Source organism: Pipra filicauda, unplaced genomic scaffold, assembly GCF_003945595.2.
Source record: "Pipra filicauda isolate LSUMZ 115617 unplaced genomic scaffold, ASM394559v2 scaffold69_size3009148_pilon, whole genome shotgun sequence".
Lineage (NCBI taxonomy): Eukaryota > Metazoa > Chordata > Aves > Passeriformes > Pipridae > Pipra > Pipra filicauda.
The window spans coordinates 2,632,314-2,652,716 of NW_024104864.1; the positions used below are offsets into that span (position 1 = coordinate 2,632,314).

The window sequence follows — 20,403 nt, forward strand, 5'->3', positions numbered from 1 at the left end:
TAGCTTTCAAGCCTTATTTTATTTTCATGCATTTACTGTCATGGTCAGAACCCCCACGTGACTTGTAGAAGTGAGGCACTGCCCTCATCGTGTCTCAGAAGAGGTCCAGAGGATCATCTCCGGTCTTGCCAGTCTGAAAACTGACAAGGGCAGGAAATATCTTCTCCGGAGGAAGGCCCGAAATTACCTTTAAGTGGACATATTCAGTATCAGCAACTTGGACCTAGAAAACAAAACAGGGGGAAAGTGAGGGGCATGGGCTTGAAGCAGGTTCAAACAAAAGGATGCTCTTTACATACTTGAAAGACTGTCTTTGCCGTGGAGCTTAATTTGAGGTTCTATCTCCACTTTTCACTTCCACAGCTCTTCACCCAATCTGGGTAGTACTTGCTGTCTACACCTGGAGAAAACTCTATTAAAAACATTCCATCTCAGATGAAGGGAAAATGAGCAGGACTGCTTGAGGGTGGAAGCACCAGAAGGCGGAACAGGAGAAAGGTTTTGATGGTGCCCTGTTTTGGTCACGAAGATGTCAGCACATCACCTCTCAGCCTCTTGGCACACTCAGGGTGGAAGACAAGACCCAGTGAGTCTTAATGACTCAGGGCTGCGACAAGATGCAGAGACAACATCTGCTCTCAGAAAGTACAGGAAGATCCATCCCAAACCAGCATGTGGTCCTGAGAAGCAATGACAACCTGAAAGCCTTGTCTGCAGATTGGCAAAGAAGAGACAAATCTGGGATGCAACTGGGCATGACTTCTGGCTGTACTTCAGCCCTCTAGTAAATTGTTACTCTTCATTACTCAGTGCTTTGTCCACAACGTGAAAGCCCATCTCACAGGAGCAAGGAAAGGATAAATATCAATCATGTAGCTAAGACTCTGACTAGCCACAGAAGAGGTAGTCGGTCAGTACAGTCCCCTGGTGCCCACAGAGCACAAACAACTGGTGTTATTTTAAAAAAGCACCTGGGAGAGATGTTTCACACTGTCTGTCCTTCCTGCCATCAACTAAATATGAGAAGCGTGGAGCAAGTGCTCACCACATCTCTCTGCAGAATTACTCTCCCCCAGATGCTACCAGACAATTTCTTTCATAAAGATTCTGACCCTTGTCAGGGGAGCCTGTCCCACCAGGCACATGTCCCCACACACGTGGGGTTTGAGAGACAGCAATCCCATGCCATGTGTGCTCTGCTCCAGAAGGCCAGCCTGCTGCTCAGCAGTGCCTGCTGGCCTTCAGATGCAAACCACACCCAGCAAGTTCTTCCGTGCTACTTCACAGAAAGCTGCTCACAGACGTGGGCGAGGTTTTCTAGTAGAGGATGAATGGTGCTCTCAGAGGGATCTAAACTAAGCAGGACCGGTTTTTCCTCCACAGCAGAGAGAGGGTTTGGAAAATACAGAAAGAACTATTCCTCTTCTACAGTAGTGCCGAAGAGAGGAATTTTATAAACATCCTGAGATACTCCTCAACTCTATTACTCACATCAGATGCTTTTCTACCACATCTGCTTCTCTTTCCAGCTCTAAGCTACTCTGCACGTCACCTATATTGTTGAACTGCAAAGCACTCCCTCCTATATCATATACAAACCTTAATCAAGTACATCATCCCAGCAACTACTTGAGTCCTGTAGAGTATGGCTCTAAAGATGTCATATCTCCTTTGTACCCTGAGTTCAAGCTGTAGTTTCACCTGTAAAAGAAAAGGAAAAATGGTTGGCACGTTCATACTCAGGCTTTTCTCTCACATCTACCACTTCAAATCCCATCCTTTCAAACATACATCCTTGATAAAATAAATCCAGAACCCCCACTCTAAATCAATTTACACCAGGACCTCCAGCCCTCCTTCCTAGCACTGCCTCCAGCACTATTTAAAATCCAGTGAGAAGGAGATTTCCTAATTGATTTCCCCTGCTCCAAAGCTGTCCAGCTGAACAGCCTCCTGCTCACTACAGACAGCAAACTGCTACTTGCTGCCCTTTTGATTCTGGATCAAAGGATGGAGGCACCAAGCCATGCCCCCTATCGGGGTACACCCTGTGTCAACCACACTGTTACACAGAAGTGCAAGCCACCTCCCCTCACCTGGAACACCAGTGCCCACGCCAGTCAGCCTGGGAGGCTGAAAATCCCTGCTCTGTTTCACAACCTCAGAGCTGCACTCAGGTCCTCTGATGCTTTTCTTCTAAAATATGCACAGTCTGGAAGCACAGAAGGACTGCCCCAGCATAAGGGTATTTTCCTTAGAGAACTATACCCAAGCCTCTGTGATGGGGAGGGACCAGGAAGAGTTCTCTCTCCTGCTCTCAGTACAAGGTAGAAAATAAGGAGCAAAGAATCATCTGTTTTCATTCTCCTGAAGTTACTGAGAATGAAAGAACACCAAAATTAAGATCATTCCTCTTCTGGAATCAAACAAAATCTCTACATCCACATTTCAAATGCCATATTTGCCCTGTACTTTGGGAGCATTAGCACAGCCTGAAACCAGCATTCATATTTGGAATTTGAGCCTGTTTGCTCACTGACAGCCTAGTGCTGAAATACTTTGGATCACCCAGGAATGACACAGCCCAGCACTGAAAATGTAGCTCAGTATCTGGGACACTGCACTGGCCCAGCCATGTTCAAAGGAAGCCCTTGAGGCATTTCACAAGACTCATTAGTCAAATTTCAAGCCCCCAGCTGGCCTGAGACATTGCCCTCCTCATCTTACACATGAGCAAACACGAATGGCAAATACACAAAGGTGCTACAAGTCCCTGCTAGGGTCTCCCCTCCATAGGTAACAGGGAATTCCTCATCTCTACAAGTGCTGCTCCTACAACCACTTGTGCCAGCAGAGGAGGAACAGTGATACTGCTCCTGAGTCATTCAATTGGTGTCCCCCAAGCAATTGTAGATCATCCTTTTCTCTTTCTGTTCTGCAGTAAATTATCTCCCCTCTGACTGACCTGTTACCCCATACTTCAGCCCTCCCCCATGTACATATACCCAACTCTGGTGAGCCCAGCTGTTTCTCAGCAATTAAGCCCCACAACGGGAGAAGGCTCAGGGGAGCTGGGGAGGGCAATGTGCTGCCCACAAAACCCCCTGGGATAATGCAGGGTGTGACTGACCACAGCTTTTGCAGATAAGCTGACTTTACCTCAACACCAAGGGGACCACAGGGTGTTTTAGACAAATAGCTCTGTCAATCGAGGGAATCATTCAGGTGGTGTAACTTCCTGAGCTCAATAAATGAAAGGGAACACCCTCCTGAATTAGCCAGACCAGCATGGAGGGAGTGAATACGTGGCTCTGCCCAACACACAGTATAAAAACTAAACAGGGAACACAAGAATTTTGAAAAAAACAGCTGGCTAGAAGTGGCTTCAACCCACCGACCCCTTCCTGGGGACTGAGGAGCTTAGTGCCGTGACAGGGAGCGTGTTATACAGACCAGCGACGGAGACCACACCAGTGTCATCACTGAACTGTGTATTGCAATTGCTACATTTTCCGGAGAGTAATTAGATCTGCATGGAGTTAGCAGAATATTTGTATCCCTCTGCTAAATCACAAGCCTTGTGTGACATTAAATACCTTCAAGTAAGCAAAGCGGGTTTTAAACGATATCCCCTCCACCTGTGCACTGCCTAAATCAATCCTGCTGGGAGCCCTGCACAGGGAGTGTGCAGCAGTGTTGGCTGATGGTTTCAGCCCCACCCTTTCCTGGGGGTCTTTCCTCAAGGATGGCATAAATTACACTTGGTGCAATGGCTCAAGAGGGAAGAACTCATCTTGAAGACAGAGGATGAAGGGGCTCAGGTGAGTGGGAAGACAAGACGGGACACACAGACGGAGTCTTCCCGTGCCACGTTGCTCCCCTCCAGCTCCTAAGGATGCAATTTATACTGATTTGAAAAAGAGCTGCTGTACTGCAGGGCTGCTGCTATCACAACTGCTTCCAGGACAGGACCACTGCCTGTGACCAACCACCTGCCTGCCTTGTGCCAAGCTCACCTTGCCCCACGGGCTCACTATTTGCCCTTGCATCATAGTTGTGACTCCAGAAAACAATGCCAGCAGAGAACATACCATTTATCCGTTGCCTTGTCCTGTTTAAATCATTTTTTAGGGCAGACTGGCATGTAGTTGGTCCCATCCATGGCCTTCAGGGAGGAATTACTTCTACCACATACAAGCTTCTCCCTTCAAATACGCCTCCTCTCATTTCAAACAAGCCATTTCAGTGCTGGCATAGCAGAGCTGGGCTTTGAACAATATGTGAACATTCACTGAAGGTAGCCACTTTAAACCCTGCTTCAGTATCAGCATCTGGTCTCTCAGCCTTTACACAACCTTCAGCACTCAGCTCTTTGCACACACAGACTTCATCTATAGACTAGGCACAACTCACCGCGTTGGCGATATCCTGGATGTCTTCAGTAGCAGGCTTGGGGGGAGATAAGCCCCCAACGATAGCTGACATGACAGGTGGTTCTGAAAAGGGAAGTTTAGCACAGTCTGAGCAGAGTCACCAGGTATCTTGCAGATATATATATATACACACACATATACAGAGACACGAGTATGTTGAATTAAAAGTAAGAAATCTGTCAGAAAATAAACCCCCCTGCATTCCAGCTGGGCCTTGGGGCAACAGGGGCTGGGTATGGCTACACTTAATTTAGGATTAGAAGCAAGTCATCACTGTAACTCTAGTCATGTTCAATAGGAACTTCCACGAGCACAGATTCACAAATAGTGTGGTTTACACTTTGATTGCAATCAAGGAGAACTTCTGTGAATCTCACAGATTCACAAACAGTTCGGTTTATTGAAGCAACAGAAATTCAGATTTGAAATTGCCATTGGTAAATGCACCTGCTGCAACAAAGCTCTAACAACAATAATAATGTTTTACTAACCCGGGGAATAGTAACAATCAGACACAAAGGCTTACCACAAAGACGTTCCTGCTTGGGATGAGAGAGAGGAGAGTCGTCCGTTGACTGTCCCTGAGGTCTTTTTGGGTCTTCCCCGTACTTCGATGAAGTTTCTACCCTCCTTATATACAGCCCAATTGTCTCCTCCTCCTCTTGTTACGTATGGCGTGATAGAAGTGGAGAGCTGAGTAACATAGTCATGTGTGGTAGCAAGTACTTCATTAACCTTATTAACATATGCAGGGGGGTTGCGTTTCCTGTTCAATGAATCTTAATTTTTGGGCCTGGTATGCTTCAAGGTTCCAGTCTTACGATTTTGTTCTGGTCTGTTCTGTTTGTCAGAGCCAAAAGATGATCATCCTGGCTCCACTGAAATAGAAATGAAAGTGAAATAAAATTTAGCTATGTTAATTTAGCTATGTAAGTGTGACTTTGCAAAATGTAAAACTGCTTAAAAGTTTCTGCCCAAACTGTGGGCAATTAAGATAAAAACAGCTTAGGGATCAGGGAATGCTTTTTAGCACGTAGAGAGGGGTGGGGAACCTGAAACTGTTTGAAATGATAAAACTTTAGGTAACTACTCTATAATGGTAAGAATAGGAGGTAAAACTAAGTGTCTATTTAGATAAGGCAGACTGCAAGAAGAGTGTGTGTATAGATCATTTTAAACTTGCTACTTTCAAACTGTATAAAAAGTTATGGTATTCCTTTGCTCAGTGGAGTGCACTGGGGAAAACATCTGCCCCTTTCGCATTCTCCGGCCGTAATAAATTGCTTTTCAGATTGTTCAAAGGTTTCTTTGAATCACACAGCACCTCCTCCTTTGGCCAACACATCCTTTCTTGATGTCAACCATGCCCATCTCCATCCACAAAGATAACGTAGAGGGTACCCACTGTAGGCCATAAATAGGCAGCCTTCACCATTGCCTGGCTCCTGGGTCATCATCCCACACTGTCATGGAATCATGGGACCTACAACACATGGAGCCTACCATTACTGAACTGGAGAAGCCAACTAACTGGGAAAATGGGGGGAGGGGAAGCAATGTAAAATGCTGATAATACTACTAATAAATGTAAAAAGCACTTTAAGAATCTTAAGAGAGTTCAGTCTTCAGGTTAATAAGAAAAGCAAACACTGGACTCCAGCCACCTACATCTCAAGACAATTGTTTTGGGCTGCAAATGGAATCTCTTGCCTCTCCATCCATGTGCAGATAACTGCTCTGTGTACTTAGGAAATGGATCAAAGTCACATCCCATAAGTCCCAATACCTTTCAAGATCAGAAGAAAGCATGCAGTAGTTTCCCTACTGCAGGTCCCGTTCAACTTGGAATTTTATTACCTCAGTATCCTTCCCAATGCAAAAGGGGAGCAGATTGCATCTTGTCTTCAGTGACTTGACTTCCCTCGGCCTAACCAGAAAGGTGCCAAGGTAAACACCAGCACCAGAAATAGAAAAAATTAAATTCCAGCTTCTGGTGAGTACTGCAAGAATGGTATTTCTGCATCTTTCTCATCAGAAGCTCTAGAGCTGCATTCAGGCAATACATAATAACAACTGAATATACAGTAACATTTGCATTTCAACTCAAACCCGAGTGCCAAGTTCTTTGAAGACAAAGTACGATCCCTCTTGCTAGAGGAGCAGTGTGTGCACAATTGCTCTCCTAATGCCAAGGTACACTGCTGAAACAGGCAACATGCAGAATATAGAGTCAGAAGGATTAATTCCCAGTTACGGACACATGGCACAGTCACATTCATGACCATATCTGAATGGAAAAAGCTCAAAACCTACTGAGGGACAACTAAGAAGTGTTACCAGCCCTCCCAGGTAAAGGGAGAACTAACACTTCCAGACCTCAAAAAAAATTACTCCCCCTTGGTATTCCTGCCTCTTTCCCTCTCTCCAGAAAACAGGAGGAATATTGTTCCAGAGCAAGGACCAGAGAAGCACCAAGAGACCAGACAATTTGTAGTCTCCAGGGGTGGGTACATGGGAATAGGTGAAATGAGACTACGGGCTGCACACAGGCAAAGGGCACTTCTGCTGCAATCAGCACAAGGCAGTTTGCCCAAAACAAGCGTGTTTATGGCCACAACAGTGGGGTCTGTGTAGCACAGACTTACCAGTGTGCTACCCAGGCTACTGACCCTCCTCCTCACAGGTGACAAGTGATGCAACAGGCTCTAAACAAGGACTTCACACCTGACTTCTAGGCCTGTTCTTGATACAAAGGACCTGAGATTCGGAATCTGGGGCTCTAGGGGCCCTAAACTCAACAGTATATAGATCAGTGTTAGAGCTGTTACTGATAAAGGTGTTGCAGAATTTCCCAAACTTGAGCAGCAGTGCTATGGGAGGGCATGAAAAGCATCTGAGGAGAAACAGTTGTCTTGAGACAACATCTTTCTGAACCAAGAGAAAAATGCTTCCAGGTCTCAGGAATAATGAGAATGAGAGCTGCTAAAACTGCTAATGGCTGTCCCAAAATCCAGTGATAGTTTTAAGACTGGGATGCAGTACTCATCCTGCACACATACTTCAGGAAGTCACTTTGAAGTGCTGACGTTTCACAGACCTGTCATCAAAGATGGTCAGTGGCAATGGATTAACCTCATCCTAGGCAACCTTTGCCTACACTCCTCTCTAGTCATCTTCAGATGTAACAAAACAGGATTTGGAACAAAAGCATGAAAAGAACGGTGGCTCCCATTCCATCCCCTGCACAACATCAACAAGCTAACGCCTGTCCCCTCTTTTAGGATTTGTGACCTCTGATCTTACGTACCATTCCAGCCTGCACTCTGCATTTGCACAGATGAGAGTTTGCCTTCAATTTACTGCTGTTATATTGGAGAATCTCTTCTGGCAGAACATCTCTGGCATTCTTTAGAGTCGTGAAGCTGAGGAACATCTTGCACCATGCACTACCCCAATAAGGAAGAAACAAAGTTTACAGCTTGCAGGCCACTATGCCCTGGTCCGGTATATGCAAGTTGAAAAACTACAAGCTACAGTAAATAAAAACACTGGTACAGTAACAAAACAAAGCAAACAAAAATATAAAAAAAAACCGACCAAAATCCAAACCGCAGAGTTATGTATTTACAAGTCATCTTTAAACCAGAAATGAAGTCAGACACCTAATTGTGACTGGATTATATGATACATGATCTGAACGCTTTTAAGAGCTTCAAGAGGAAAGCAGCCATCCATGTACCAGTTGAAGATCTTTTTTTATCTCCACAGTAACATCAGCCTTGATTTTCAACATGCTGGTCTGCAAAAAAGGTTTCCCCTCCTGCTACAGACCCTGAAATCAACAAGAACTAACAGATGCCTGACCTTCAGCAGAACAAAGTCATCGTATTCCAGCCTATGGTGAGCCTATAGTGCCAGTAAAGAGCCTCTTCCCCTCACTAGGCTTCTAGACAACCAAAGCCTACCCTTAAATACGTTCTGTAAAGAAATTTCCTGTTTCATCACTCTTTCATGCCTACAGGCTGCAGAACACAACAGCACTGAGTGCCAGCAAAAACACACCTCCTTCTATTTTGCAGAAGAAAATAAGATGCACAAACTTGAGAGGACTTTCCAAGCAAGTGGGATCTGTCCACCTCTATTCACCACTTCCAAGAAATGGGAAAGCCCTAGTACAGGAGTAAGGATGTCTTGGACTCTGGACAGGGCCAACAGTTGTGCTCAAGTGCCTTTACTTGCAGAAATAAAAGTTAAAACCAGGAAAAGGATTTCATCGTGCTATTTGTAGGGTCCATTATTTGATTCCCATGTGACACCAAGCAGCCCAGTAGTTTTGTAACTACCTCCATGGTAACGCTGAAGCAAGATTCAATCCAGACTAAGCCTGATCCTAGAATGGATGGGGTCACTAGATAGAGATTTTACCGGCCTGTGTTCAGTGTGGCCCACAGTTCATACCAATGCCATTTCAGACCATCACAAACCATCCCCCTTCACAGGCACATCTGAAAGACTCAGAAAATAGCAGAGCCATGTTCTCCTGCCCCATGCCCCAAAGCACAGCATGCAATTCCACTTACTCACCTTCTTGTTCCACCAAGTTCAACAGCAAGATATAAACAGCCTCTGATCCACATGATTTGCCATGGACTACTGTAAGAGATATCCCTCAGCACTCAGAACAAACTAAATGGAGCAATACAACTTCTTAGTTCAACCCTCTGCATACAAGCTGCAGACACCCAAAGAAGGGATGTTTGGGACTTAGGAGTCTTCTTATGGTGTCTGAAGTATTTCAGAGACAGCTTTGTAGAGGGCTACTTCTTTGCCCTTACATTCAAAATGAAAATAATGTTACGTTGGATTGGCTTTTTGGTGTTTTAGTTTTACACAGTTTTCTCATAACAAATTACAAAAAAAAAATCTGTGTATGTATCACATCCATTTCACAGGTCATTTTTCACAGCATCTGCTAAAGCGAATAAGTTTTCCCACAACAGCTGAGCAAACATCTGGATGGATAAAGGAGGACAATGATTAATTCTCATTACAGTCTCTAGTTTCTACAGAAACACAAGATTAAATTTCAAGAGTATTGATGCCAACTCTTTACGCTAGCAGAAGACTCTATCATACAACTAGCTTAAAAGGAGAATTTGTCCTTGACCCAAGCCACGGAGAGAACAAGTATTTTAGACACCTACAGAAGAGGTCACTATTAAAGTACCGACTTGGAAATAAAAGCTGACTGGTCTCAACATCTCATTAATTGATCATGTCATGAATTTAGGTTACTGCTAATTCAGCCCATAGTTCTGAGCAGTATTTGATTTCCGTTTTGATGAAAAACAATTATAAGAATTTAACGGTTGATGAACAAACACGTTTTCTGCTTTCAGAGTTGCAGAAAAACAATGAGAAATCTTCAAGAATGAGATGAGTGCTCCAACTCGAATAAAGTTCTGCATAGAACAGTTGCAGTACCTTGAGAAAAAAAGGAAAAAAAATGAAGTTTGAACATTAGGATTTACATCCTCAAAGATTTAAAATATATTTCTGCCTCATTCTCAGAAAAAAAAAGTGAGACTAAATGACCTTGCTGCCTAAAAATAAAAGGTCACCAAGTAGCTGCAGTCTCTATTGGACAAACAACTATAAAACAGATGATACTGCACAGATCTTTGCCAGCTTTCAGTGTCAAAGGTCCTGCACGTACTTGCCACCCCCCATATATGCACAGCTTTTAGGTATCTTGAGAGTATGCAGTAATTTCATTCCTCTTGCTGAATTCCAAAGTCTTTGCAAGATGGAGCCTGTATTTTTAATGCTCTGTTCAAATCCAGTGGTTATTAAAGATATATTAAAGATATATGACTGAGAAATAAAACTAGCTGGCAACCATGCAGACCTTGTAATTTGACTGACAGCTTGAGTTAGTAAAAAATAAAGGTATAATTATTATTAATTCAGTCTTCCTCATACTTAACTGTCTATTACTGCAGGGGTATTGCATTAAAGCTTCCTAACACAACACTATGGCCAGAATCAACAAGGTCAGCTATGCACGGGTCTTTTCTCAGCTCAAAAGCAATGCACTTGTAGAATTAATTTTAAAGGTTCAGAAGGTGGGACAAAAAATAATCACTGGACTGTTAACTGTCTCATTCCCAAAGGAGTCATAGCTTCATCTCCAACTCAAAGTGGTTTTAATCAACACCTCATTCCCTACACAAAGGAAAAATTCAGAACTTGGTAACACATACTAAAGGACAGTATGCAACAGATGCTGCCTGTCAGCATTGTAGGAGCAATGGTAAACCTGTATCCACACACAGCTCTGAGCCAATGCTGTTCCTGTTAAGCAGTTTGGAACAATGCTGACAGTTTCTTACTTTCAGGGATGCTGAACCTACTACACATGCTGATTATTCTGCAATTTTTATTTCCTTGCAGTCTTTAGCAGATTTGTTGCACAAACATACCACGCTCACTTGATAGTTTAGCAGGCACCAGGTCAGGGAGAGCCTTGTCTTCCCTGCTCAGAGAGGCCTTTTACTGTTTCTTCCCCTCTGGGACTGCTGAAGCTGTAGAAGTTCAAGAAAGATGCCAGTTTTGCATTCCATTTGAAAATTATTTTAATACTATAAAACTCATTTGTTCACATATTTGGTACAAAAGATGAATTGTTTTCTCTCAATTACAGGAGAATCACTTCAGCCTTGAGATGTCAGCTAAGTAGGTCCAAAACAAAACAAGACTGGGTTCTACTGGTTCTGGAGGGTCCCAATACAGCTCACCCAAGGTCTCTTTCCAGTTTGGCTCTCACAGTTATGGACCACCTTGATGGAAAATATTCCACATCATTGACTCTTTGGAGGCTTGTAGTGAATTCGGCACCGCTCATTAAATACCTGAGACACCAAAACAGAAGAGCAAAAGCAAGTCAGCCCTCATCCAGGAGATTAATAAAACTACACAGCTAGTTCAGGCAATGACCTCTTCACATAGCACACATCTCAGGCTGCCCAGTACTCATGTACCAATAAATGGCACTTACCAAGGCATCTGTCTCCATTCACCTTCTCTCCTGGCTTTAGTGAACGCAAAGTTTGTAGCCTGATGCTGGGGAACTGCACAGCACTAAGTGCTCACCCTCAGACAAGGCAGACTCTTAATCCTGGTAGTCTGTTACCATCCAAGATGCTGATGACTTTTTGTTTTTAAAAGGGAGCAATAGAATCACTGGAAGGCTCCTGAATGGTTGTGTTCCATTACGTTCACTCTGACATTCAAACGTGGATGCTGTTTTCCTCTCTTTCCTGAGCAAACATATTTTACATTGTCATGACAGCTAAGAAGAGGGGCCAGGGCTCCTGGAAGCCACAGTGACACTCAGTTATCTGCCAGCAGGTGCCGGTGCTGCCAGCACTCCCATGCAAAGGGCACAGCGCTCTTGCCTCACTCACCTCTGGCACCTTCTCTGGGTAAAATTTAGCACACAGAACCGGATCCTGATGATCCTGTATATTTAGCTTGACCTGCTGCAGGCCTTGTCAAGCAGACTGCCTGCCCTAAGGAAGGCCAATAAACAGGACTATTTAAAGGAAGGCAGTCTGAATCAAAAGCAAAACATGCAGGCTCCCACCAAAGTCGCCAGGGGCTCTCACAAGCCAGTCAGTTATGTAGTGACTGGCCTCCAAACTTGGTCCTGCACATGCCTCAAAAGTGATACAAGCACCACCCAGCACCAAGTCGAGGCACTGGCAGCTGTTGGGTGCCCCACCAGCACTCCCACAAGAGTGCATTTAGCCAAGCTGTGCAGGGACTTGGCAGACCCAAATGCCCACGATCATCAGGATATCAAGTTTGGTGAACTGTCCCATTGGCTTTACAAAGTGAGTGATCTTGTAATTTTGGGGAAGTTATGCATCACTTTATATAAATATGTTATTTCAAGCTGTTTCTTCCTAGAATCTTCTACTTCTATAGCTGATCTCCTTATTCAGAGTTCAAAACCCATCTTGAGCAAAAGTTTGGAGCACACATTAGTTACAGCATTGATTCTCAACAATTTTTGAGTAATTTTCAACTTACTTTCACATGTATTTTATAAAACAGACTTGTATTAGAAACTGCTTCATATTGTAGAAAACAGAAGTTGTGATATAGTTTCTTTCACTCACTTTCACTTTCATATGCAAGTTATGTTATCATTATGTTACCACATGCAATGGACACCTCTGGCAGAGTTAAGATTATGTAAATGTTTGAGATCAGATCAGGGATAGGAGGAAACTGTAGAAATTAAGAGTAACAGAGGGTTTCAATTCAGAAGCATTTTAATATTAAACAAATTGCACCACTTTTGTCCATTGTCTATTAAAGACATTTAAATGGCATATAAGTCTAAAAGGATACTGGAAATACGCTCAAAAACACTGCAAGGGTCTCTTGCATCAAAACCCACACTAGCTTGCTTGCTATCATATAAACTTTTTAAAGCATCTTTACCAGTTAACTCCACAACCCATAGAAGGAAGATCAATACTATACTCTTACTAACACTGCCTCTTACTTTCAGGATCATTGACTCAAGTGTGTTATTCGGGTCCCTTTAACTCCATTGGTCTACCTGTGAAGTGCTATTCTCATTTTTCAGACAGGAAAAACAGTGCCTGAGAAACCTTAACATTAATGTTGCTATGCAGAAGTTTGATTTTGGTGGCTTTTACATATTAGTATAAAATACTCCAACGATAAACTCCAGTGTCAAGGTGCTGTACAGAGACTGATGCAAGTGGTTTGTTTTGAAAGTCAATTCCTTGTCTGGCATCATCCAAATTCCACTGCATGCATTTCTATAAAGCAGCATCTTTCTGTATGCCACTACTGGTACAGCTAGCCAGAGTGTTTGAAATTAACTGTTTCCTAATCAGGTTTTTCCAATCAGTTTACAGTTGGTTAGGGTTAAGGGAAATAAGTGAGTGTATTTCCCAGCTAGAAGTCTGCAACAGCAAAACACCAGCCTGCAAACCAATAACCACTTCCACGTAACAAACTGCATTTTGCCCACAACTGTGACTGGTTCTAATTCCTTCAGTGACCTATTTTCACAGGCAGCTTAATAAGACAATTAAGTGTATATTCAGAGCATGATAGCAGAGCTGAAGATAAAATCTAGAAATAGTTATCTCCTCAAGCCCCACTCTTTAACACTTGTTGAGGAATACGCTAGCAAGCTAAAATACCCCTGCACCATTCATACCTTACTACTTATAAAGTCTCCATCTTCTGGAAAAATTAGACAGTTCTGTCACTAGAAAAAACTTAGGGCAGCTACAAGAAAACACTGGGACCAGTATTAAATTTGGTATCAACTCAGTGCTTCAGAATGAAGATGAGGGCAGGGGCTGTTACTCTATAGCAGAGTTGCCATAAAATATTTGCCACTGGGGACCTGCAGTGTGTTGTTAAGGCTCTGCCATTGCTTAGTCAGATCTGAGCTGGCTTAAAATTAATTAAACTTAAGGGCATGCTTAGCTTTTTGGGACAGTACAGAGGTAGTACTGATAGCAAAGCATACATGGAAACTGTGTAAATGCTCATCTCATCAGCCCACAATTACTGAAGAACACACAAGACAAAGCTGTATCACTTTTACAACTATGCAATCTAGGGAACTAAAATCATGAAGTAGAGATTGAAAATGGAGGTGCAGCTAGTACTAGCTATTTGCAAAAATCCTTTTTGCATTTAGAGAGGGAAAAAAGTTCTCTCTGCAGTACTGAAAGCTCGGAAAAGCTACAACAAACCAAAGAAGAATGCTAGATGTGAAACGCTGCAGTGACACAATACAGCCACCTCAGAATTTAAGCTTAAGTGTTAAGATCACTCTATAACGAGACAGATTTTAGGGCCATCAAACCAGAGGGTTTGATCTCCCTCTACTGACACGGGAGAGCAACGGCAAGGCTGCCCTTTGCACCATGGACTGTCAGTTCAGGCCTGAAGAAATTCGACCACAAAAAGGTTCAAATTCCACAGCCACACCCTCCCCTGGGTCAGCACCAGACAGGCAAATTTGAAAGACCCATTTCTCTGGCACTGTTAGAGGCCTTGGAAAGTTTTTCAGATAGGCCACCACAGAAAAGTCTGCAAAGTCCTTGGCCACTGGGCAAGGTGGAGAAAGAGACACAGGGAATAATTCACAGTCCTCTTCTCCCCACTAAATCAAACACTTTTCCTTGTAGTGCAACTTTAAAGTTTAGGTCTCTGAGAACTGAGGAACTGGGGAAATGACTGACTTGAAACATTTACCCTCATATATTTCTAATTAACTTGCTTCATAAGGTACCAATACCACATTTCCAGCGCAGGACTGTCTGTTGGGACAGAAAATCATCACGATTAAGTGACTGAGTACCTTCCAGCTTCTGTCGTTTACCACTTCTTCAACATTGAGCTCCGACTGCATCAATTTCAACTGTAAAAAGTAACCGAAAAAGAGATTATTGTCAAATGGGCCTCCCTGCAGCCTTCAGTATTTACTACCATTGCAACTTTCTAGCTCACAACCCCAGCACCAGGTGCGCATTCCCCGTCCCCCAGAAGGTGTAATCATCTTGAGAGCCTGGCCCTTCCATTCAGACAATGCTCAGGGCAGAGGGAAGTCTGCAAGGGCATGGTGAAGGCAGACTCAAAATGCAAACCTAGCAGAAGCAGCTCCTGATTACTAATGCTCTAGTCTTAAAAACTGCCTGTCAAGATTTGCTAGCAGTTAACTGATTAACATTAATGGCTTCTCAGACATAGATAACTGCACCTAATTCAAGCATTCAGCACAGCGAATGCCAGGGCTGGGGTTAGCTCTGCAGTCTTGAGTTGTCATTCTTGTACTATTAGAGTCATATAGGGAGCTGGCAGCAAAGCTAGGATTGAACACAGACCTCAGATTCTGGATTCAAAATTAAGATCATAAAGAGACCCTCTCTACTTCCTTTGCCATCTATTCTGTGCGCTGACCAAAAATGGTTTGCAGTCTGATCACATATGTTTGTGTGATCTGAACCAATTTTTATTTTATATCATCACAGCAGGACAAATCAGGTGTGCACAGATACAAAAGCTCCAGCAAGAACTACCACAATACACAGTTCGTGAGCACTCACTCAACCCACGAGAAACATAAGAATCTCTTTGGGGTCTCGCATCTATCGGATCTATTGTGTTCAGGTGATCTGCAGTAATTTGGTCCTGAAGTGACAGCAGGAGATATAAGAACCATCTGCCATTTTTGCCCACATCTAGGATATATTTTTTTTGGGAGTCTTTAACACAACAGACTGAAGATCAGAGTTGATCCATTTTCAATATACAGTTCCAACCAGAGTCTTGTTGAATAGGTGCAAGCCAAGACAGAAGTCCCATCAAAAACCTTCCAAGTAAGATGTTCAGGCACACAGAGCAACTAGAGTTGTTGGGTGGACTTTCACCTACTCAACGAGACTTCAAACTGTTTGAAATACCAATCCAGCATCCACAGTGACTAGATGACCACAATAATTCCATAAAATAAACACTCAGAGTATCTTCTGCAGTTCAGAGAAACTACTACTCCAAGTTTTCTACTCCAGTCTTCTTCAATGACCCAGAAGTAATAATTTTGGATAAAGTCCACTAATTTGTACCACTAGCAGGATGACAGAAACACTTATAAAGAGAGAAAAGAGATCTGTATTGCAATCAAGTGAATATACATTTGAAATGCATAACCTTAAAACCAGGATGCATTCAGACAGCTTTTTTGAGCTGTAGAAAAAACCACAACTCTTACGGAAAACAAAAAAAACAAACAAAGCAGGGGGATTACACCTCATAAAGTCCAAGTGCAAATTTGAGGTCATCTTGTCAAAAAATTTCTGAGAGGTTTCCAAATCACGGACTGCTTTTAACATTTAAAATCACCTCTAATCATTAAACATTATCACTATGATCCTCCTAGTGTTTTCAGTGAGAAGTTCTGGGCTCAGTAACTAAACAATTTAAAGAATTGGCTCTGCAAACAAAATCTGTAGAAAATACTAAGCTACCATTCTGGTTTTACCCAAACTAATATGGATGCTTGTTAGAAGTTTAAGTGAGGCTTTAAGAATAAAACCACTCGCCTGCCACACAGTTCTTTCTGTATCCTTTCCCTTACCAAAGGGGCCCTGGAATGGGGCCAAGAACTTCAGCAGGGCTCCTTTCTTCACTACTGATACTCCCTCTCAATCACCTCTGTTCACCTCTGGTGAAGTACACTTTCCACTCAGAGGCCAGAAGGCTGAGGGGGCATTTGCTCATCAGAATTTCTTATGCAAACCCAGAGGTCTTTCTCGCACCACCACGAGGTACTCAAAATATTAGTCCAAAAAATATTAAATAGAAAAAAAAGATGGTTAAGTGGAATTCAAGGTTGCCTGGTAGCTCCTTGTAGAGGACAGGAAAAGTAAGTGGAGTCAGTCAGTGAAGGTTAGAGTCCACCATGGGGAAGTGCAAGTGTTTTTCTATGGCATTTGTGTAACATAACCTCAGAAAAAGCTTCACTTGCAGGATAAAAGAAGCTCTGTCTTGATAGATAAGGAAAATGGTTCTCACAAATCCAGTCAACAAGAATCCCAGAAAAGACTGCCTGAGTCAGGATCCACTTCAGGTTCTCTCCATTACTTCTTTCTCTCTTTCCACTTGGGAAAGATACCCTCTTCTTCCTCTATAAGAGATCTCTAAAAAGCTCCACCACTCACCTTTGTCTGCTCTTTCCTGAGTTGCTTTAATAATGCTACATCATCCTGGGCCTTTTCCCTCTCTTCTCTGAGAGTTTTCACTACACTGGAAGTCTGAGCGATGCAGTTTTTGATGATTCTTTCTCTATTGGTGTGAGCGTTCATCAACTAAGTGGGGAGAGAAAGAAGGTCACAACAACTCAAAAAGAACAAAAAACTCTGAGGTACAAGTTAAAAGCGAAACTTTCTGAAGTCAGTATTGTTGTACCTACAGAAATCCCTTTGACTCCACAATTCACATGTTGGAAGCAACACTGCTTTGAGCAGCAGCTACCAACTTGATCAAAAGTCAAAGGTATACATAAGGAGTCTTGCAGAACAGCAGGAAAAACGTGCTAGCATCCTTTTTAAAAGAAAAGATGGACTGGGCTAATGCCATCTGCTGAAGCCCGAAGTGCTCCCCGAAAGATCAGCTTTGCAGAACAAAGCGTGGTTTTAAACTGAAGCAGCTGTTACATGCATGTGGTTTAGATGTGCAGAGAAGCTGAGGGGCCAGTTATGAATACACAAAGCACGATATATCAAGGCAGTGTTTTCCTTAGACACTGGGCCCTGAACATGACAAAACAGCAAGGAAGTGACCTGAAAGTCAAAGGTGTGCTCACTCACAGACTCATACAGCTCTTTACACGTCTGGCTAGGATCAACTTTCCCCACAAAGGAAGCTGTTGGAATCGTAGTGTTTAATTCGTGGACAATTCTATCATCGATCGTCCTCATCACCCTGAGCAGCTCCTGTATTAAAAAAAAAATATATAGCTTGATACTTGGTTCTATCTCTGAGAAAAGCTTACTACAAAAAAAAATTACATAATTAAGGTTTTTAATAGAAAACTAAGTAGGATTGATTATAGAGAGTTAAAAAAGCACCGAAGGAACAATTCCCACATGCAGGAGTATGTGCTGTAAACCACTGAGCTTCCTTGGCAGCAAAGGCCAGAGATGGGGTGAGTAACTGATGCCCCTTAAAGCCCCCCGGCCCTGCCAGCAGTATGGACAGGCTGGAGAGCAGAGCCCAAGCCCAAGCCCAAGTCCCCATCTCCACTTCTAGGCAGGAATCTGGGCACAACCTCAACTGAAACTGCAAACTTCAAATAAAAACTCCCACTATTTCGGGGGGCATGAAGCTGAGTCGGGAGAAGTTTAGGCTGGATATCAGGAAAAGGTTCTTCACCCAGAGGGTGGTCAGGCACTGGAACAGGCTCCCCAGGAAGTCGTCACAGCACCAAGTCTGACAGAGTTCAAGAAGTGTTTGGACAATGCTCTCAGGCACGTGGTGTGACTCTTGGGGTGTCCTGTGTGCAGGGCCAGGAGTTGGACTCGATGATCCTGATGGGTCCCTTCCAACTCGGCATATTCCGTGATTCTGTGCTCTAGAAACAGACCGGTCCCCACCGCCCCGGGCCATGCTCGCACCGCTGAAGACACGCGTGGTACTTCACGCTCACTTAAACGACGCGAAGGCGCCCCCGCAGTTCCCGCCGCCCGCGGAGGCTCCCGAGCCGCGAGCGCTCCGTCCCGGGAAGGGGCCCAGCGCGGGGGGCATCCCCCGCCCCGCTCCCTGCCGGAGGGGTGAGGGCAGCGGGCTGAGGGAAGGCCGGACCCTGCCCCGCATCCCGGCGGCCGCGGGGATGGGGTGACCTCGCCGCCCCGCGCACGGGGCGCGCGCTGCCCCGGGGCCGGCGGCGGGGGGCGGCGGGAGCGCGCGGGGCGGCGGCGCGGGGAGGGGGCGGCGGGGGCGGCGGGAGCGCCCGCTCCGTCCCGGCCCGGGTTACCTGGAACTCGGCGAAGTCCTCGCAGCCCGCGGCTCCGCTGGGCGCCGCCATCCTGGATCGGCCGAGGGCGCGGCGGCGCCCAATCCGGCGGGGAGCCGGGATGACGCGTGGGGCGGAGCGGGGCGGGACTCGCCGGAGCGCGGCCCCTGGCGCAGCGGCCCCCCGGCCGGGCATCTCCACCGGCGGTGGCCCCGCGACCCCTTCTCCGCTCGCAGCTGCGGGCACAGCTCCGGCCGCCCCACCAGAGGCGGTGCCGGCGGCCCCGAGCGCTCCGCGGCGCGTTCGCCTCCAATCGCGGGTCCGGGGCGGGGCCCGGCGGTGACATTGAGGGGAGCCGAGCAGGGCCGAGGCAGCGCCATGTGGGGCCGCGCCGGTGAGTGAGGGACTGCCCCGGGGCCGAGCACCAGCTGCCGGGCGGGGGCTGCCTGCCGCCGGCTCGCCCCCTGCCCCGGGACCCCGCGGAGCCGGAGCCGGGCCCGGCGCGGCGGGAGCGCGGAGCGGGGCGGGCGCTGCGGCGGCGAAACGAGGCGTGAGCGGCCTCGTCTGATGGGTGGCGTTAAATACAGTGTCAGGAATGGAGTTGTGCCTCTTATTTTCCTTCTCTGCAGACCTTGAAAAGGGTCTGGTTCCGTTAGGGGCGGTCGCCTGTAAATGTAAATGATTTATTTTTTCAGAGCGGGAACGCATTATGCCTCCAAAGCGGTTTCTCTTGGAAGAGATACCTTCAGACAGCATAAAGGAGGAAAAAAAACCCCTCATTTTATTTTTTTAAAAGTGCCCTTTTTGCCTTTCAGTGTTGGTTTGGGTTTTTTTCCCAGATTTTTTAAATTATATTGATGAATTAGAAGCTCCCTTGAGAAAGTCTGTTCTTGTATAAGAGGTGCCCTGACGTCTTCTACTGTATTAGAAAGTAGTTAATCTCTCTGTACAGCAAGATTCTGCTTTTTTGTCTTTTTCCTTGACTCTGGCATTGCTTTTGGCATATGACAGGATTGGTAGAATGCTGGTGTGCAGTCCCAGAAATAGCAACATCCAAAGTGTACCTGAAGCATATGAATAGATGAGTTTCTGGAAATTGTGATATGCATTGTGTTTTAGAAATTGCTTGTAGGCTGTAATCTTGTATTCCTTTTTTTTTTTAAATTATGTTAATTGCATTCTCATTTTTCTAATCAAAGTTAATGGACAAGCTTAAGGTATAGCTTATAGACAAGTTTTAATTTCATAGAGTATTACAACTAAATCTGGTACTTCTTGGCTTGTATTACATTTGTCCTTATTGTTTTTCTTTCTTTTTTCTCTTGTGTTTTAAAAAAACCCCAAACATTTCCATTGAAAAGCTAGTATTCTACTAGCTCTGAGTTAAATTCGACC

The 20,403-nt window shown here is 44.7% G+C and overlaps 2 protein-coding genes across 9 annotated transcripts in view; one reads left to right on the top strand and one right to left on the bottom strand.

Moving 5' to 3' along the window:
* Nucleotides 1-19,459, bottom strand: MIX23 (mitochondrial matrix import factor 23). 8 transcript variants are annotated; one of them, XM_027730281.2, is made up of 9 exons: nt 19,030-19,459; nt 17,864-17,989; nt 17,216-17,362; nt 14,857-14,916; nt 10,925-11,344; nt 4,960-9,917; nt 4,414-4,496; nt 1,600-1,701; nt 1-223 (listed from the first exon to the last, which is right to left on the bottom strand). In XM_027730281.2, exons 1-5 carry the CDS (start codon nt 19,201-19,203, stop codon nt 11,294-11,296), a joined length of 558 nt encoding a protein of 185 aa, XP_027586082.1. In that variant the 5' UTR covers nt 19,204-19,459; the 3' UTR covers nt 1-223; nt 1,600-1,701; nt 4,414-4,496; nt 4,960-9,917; nt 10,925-11,293. The 8 variants fall into 8 exon arrangements, with proteins under 8 accessions (XP_027586082.1, XP_039244834.1, XP_039244837.1 ...); XM_039388900.1 differs by having other exon boundaries at nt 10,916-11,344; XM_039388903.1 differs by having other exon boundaries at nt 4,960-7,879; nt 9,018-11,344.
* The window catches only part of FAM162A (family with sequence similarity 162 member A), a 9,595-nt gene continuing 8,393 nt past the window's right edge, over nt 19,202-20,403 (top strand). Inside the window, exon 1 of the mRNA XM_027730282.2 lies at nt 19,202-19,402. Coding sequence (XP_027586083.1) covers nt 19,387-19,402 — 16 coding nt within the window. The 5' untranslated portion in view covers nt 19,202-19,386. The remainder of the gene's footprint in view (nt 19,403-20,403) is intronic.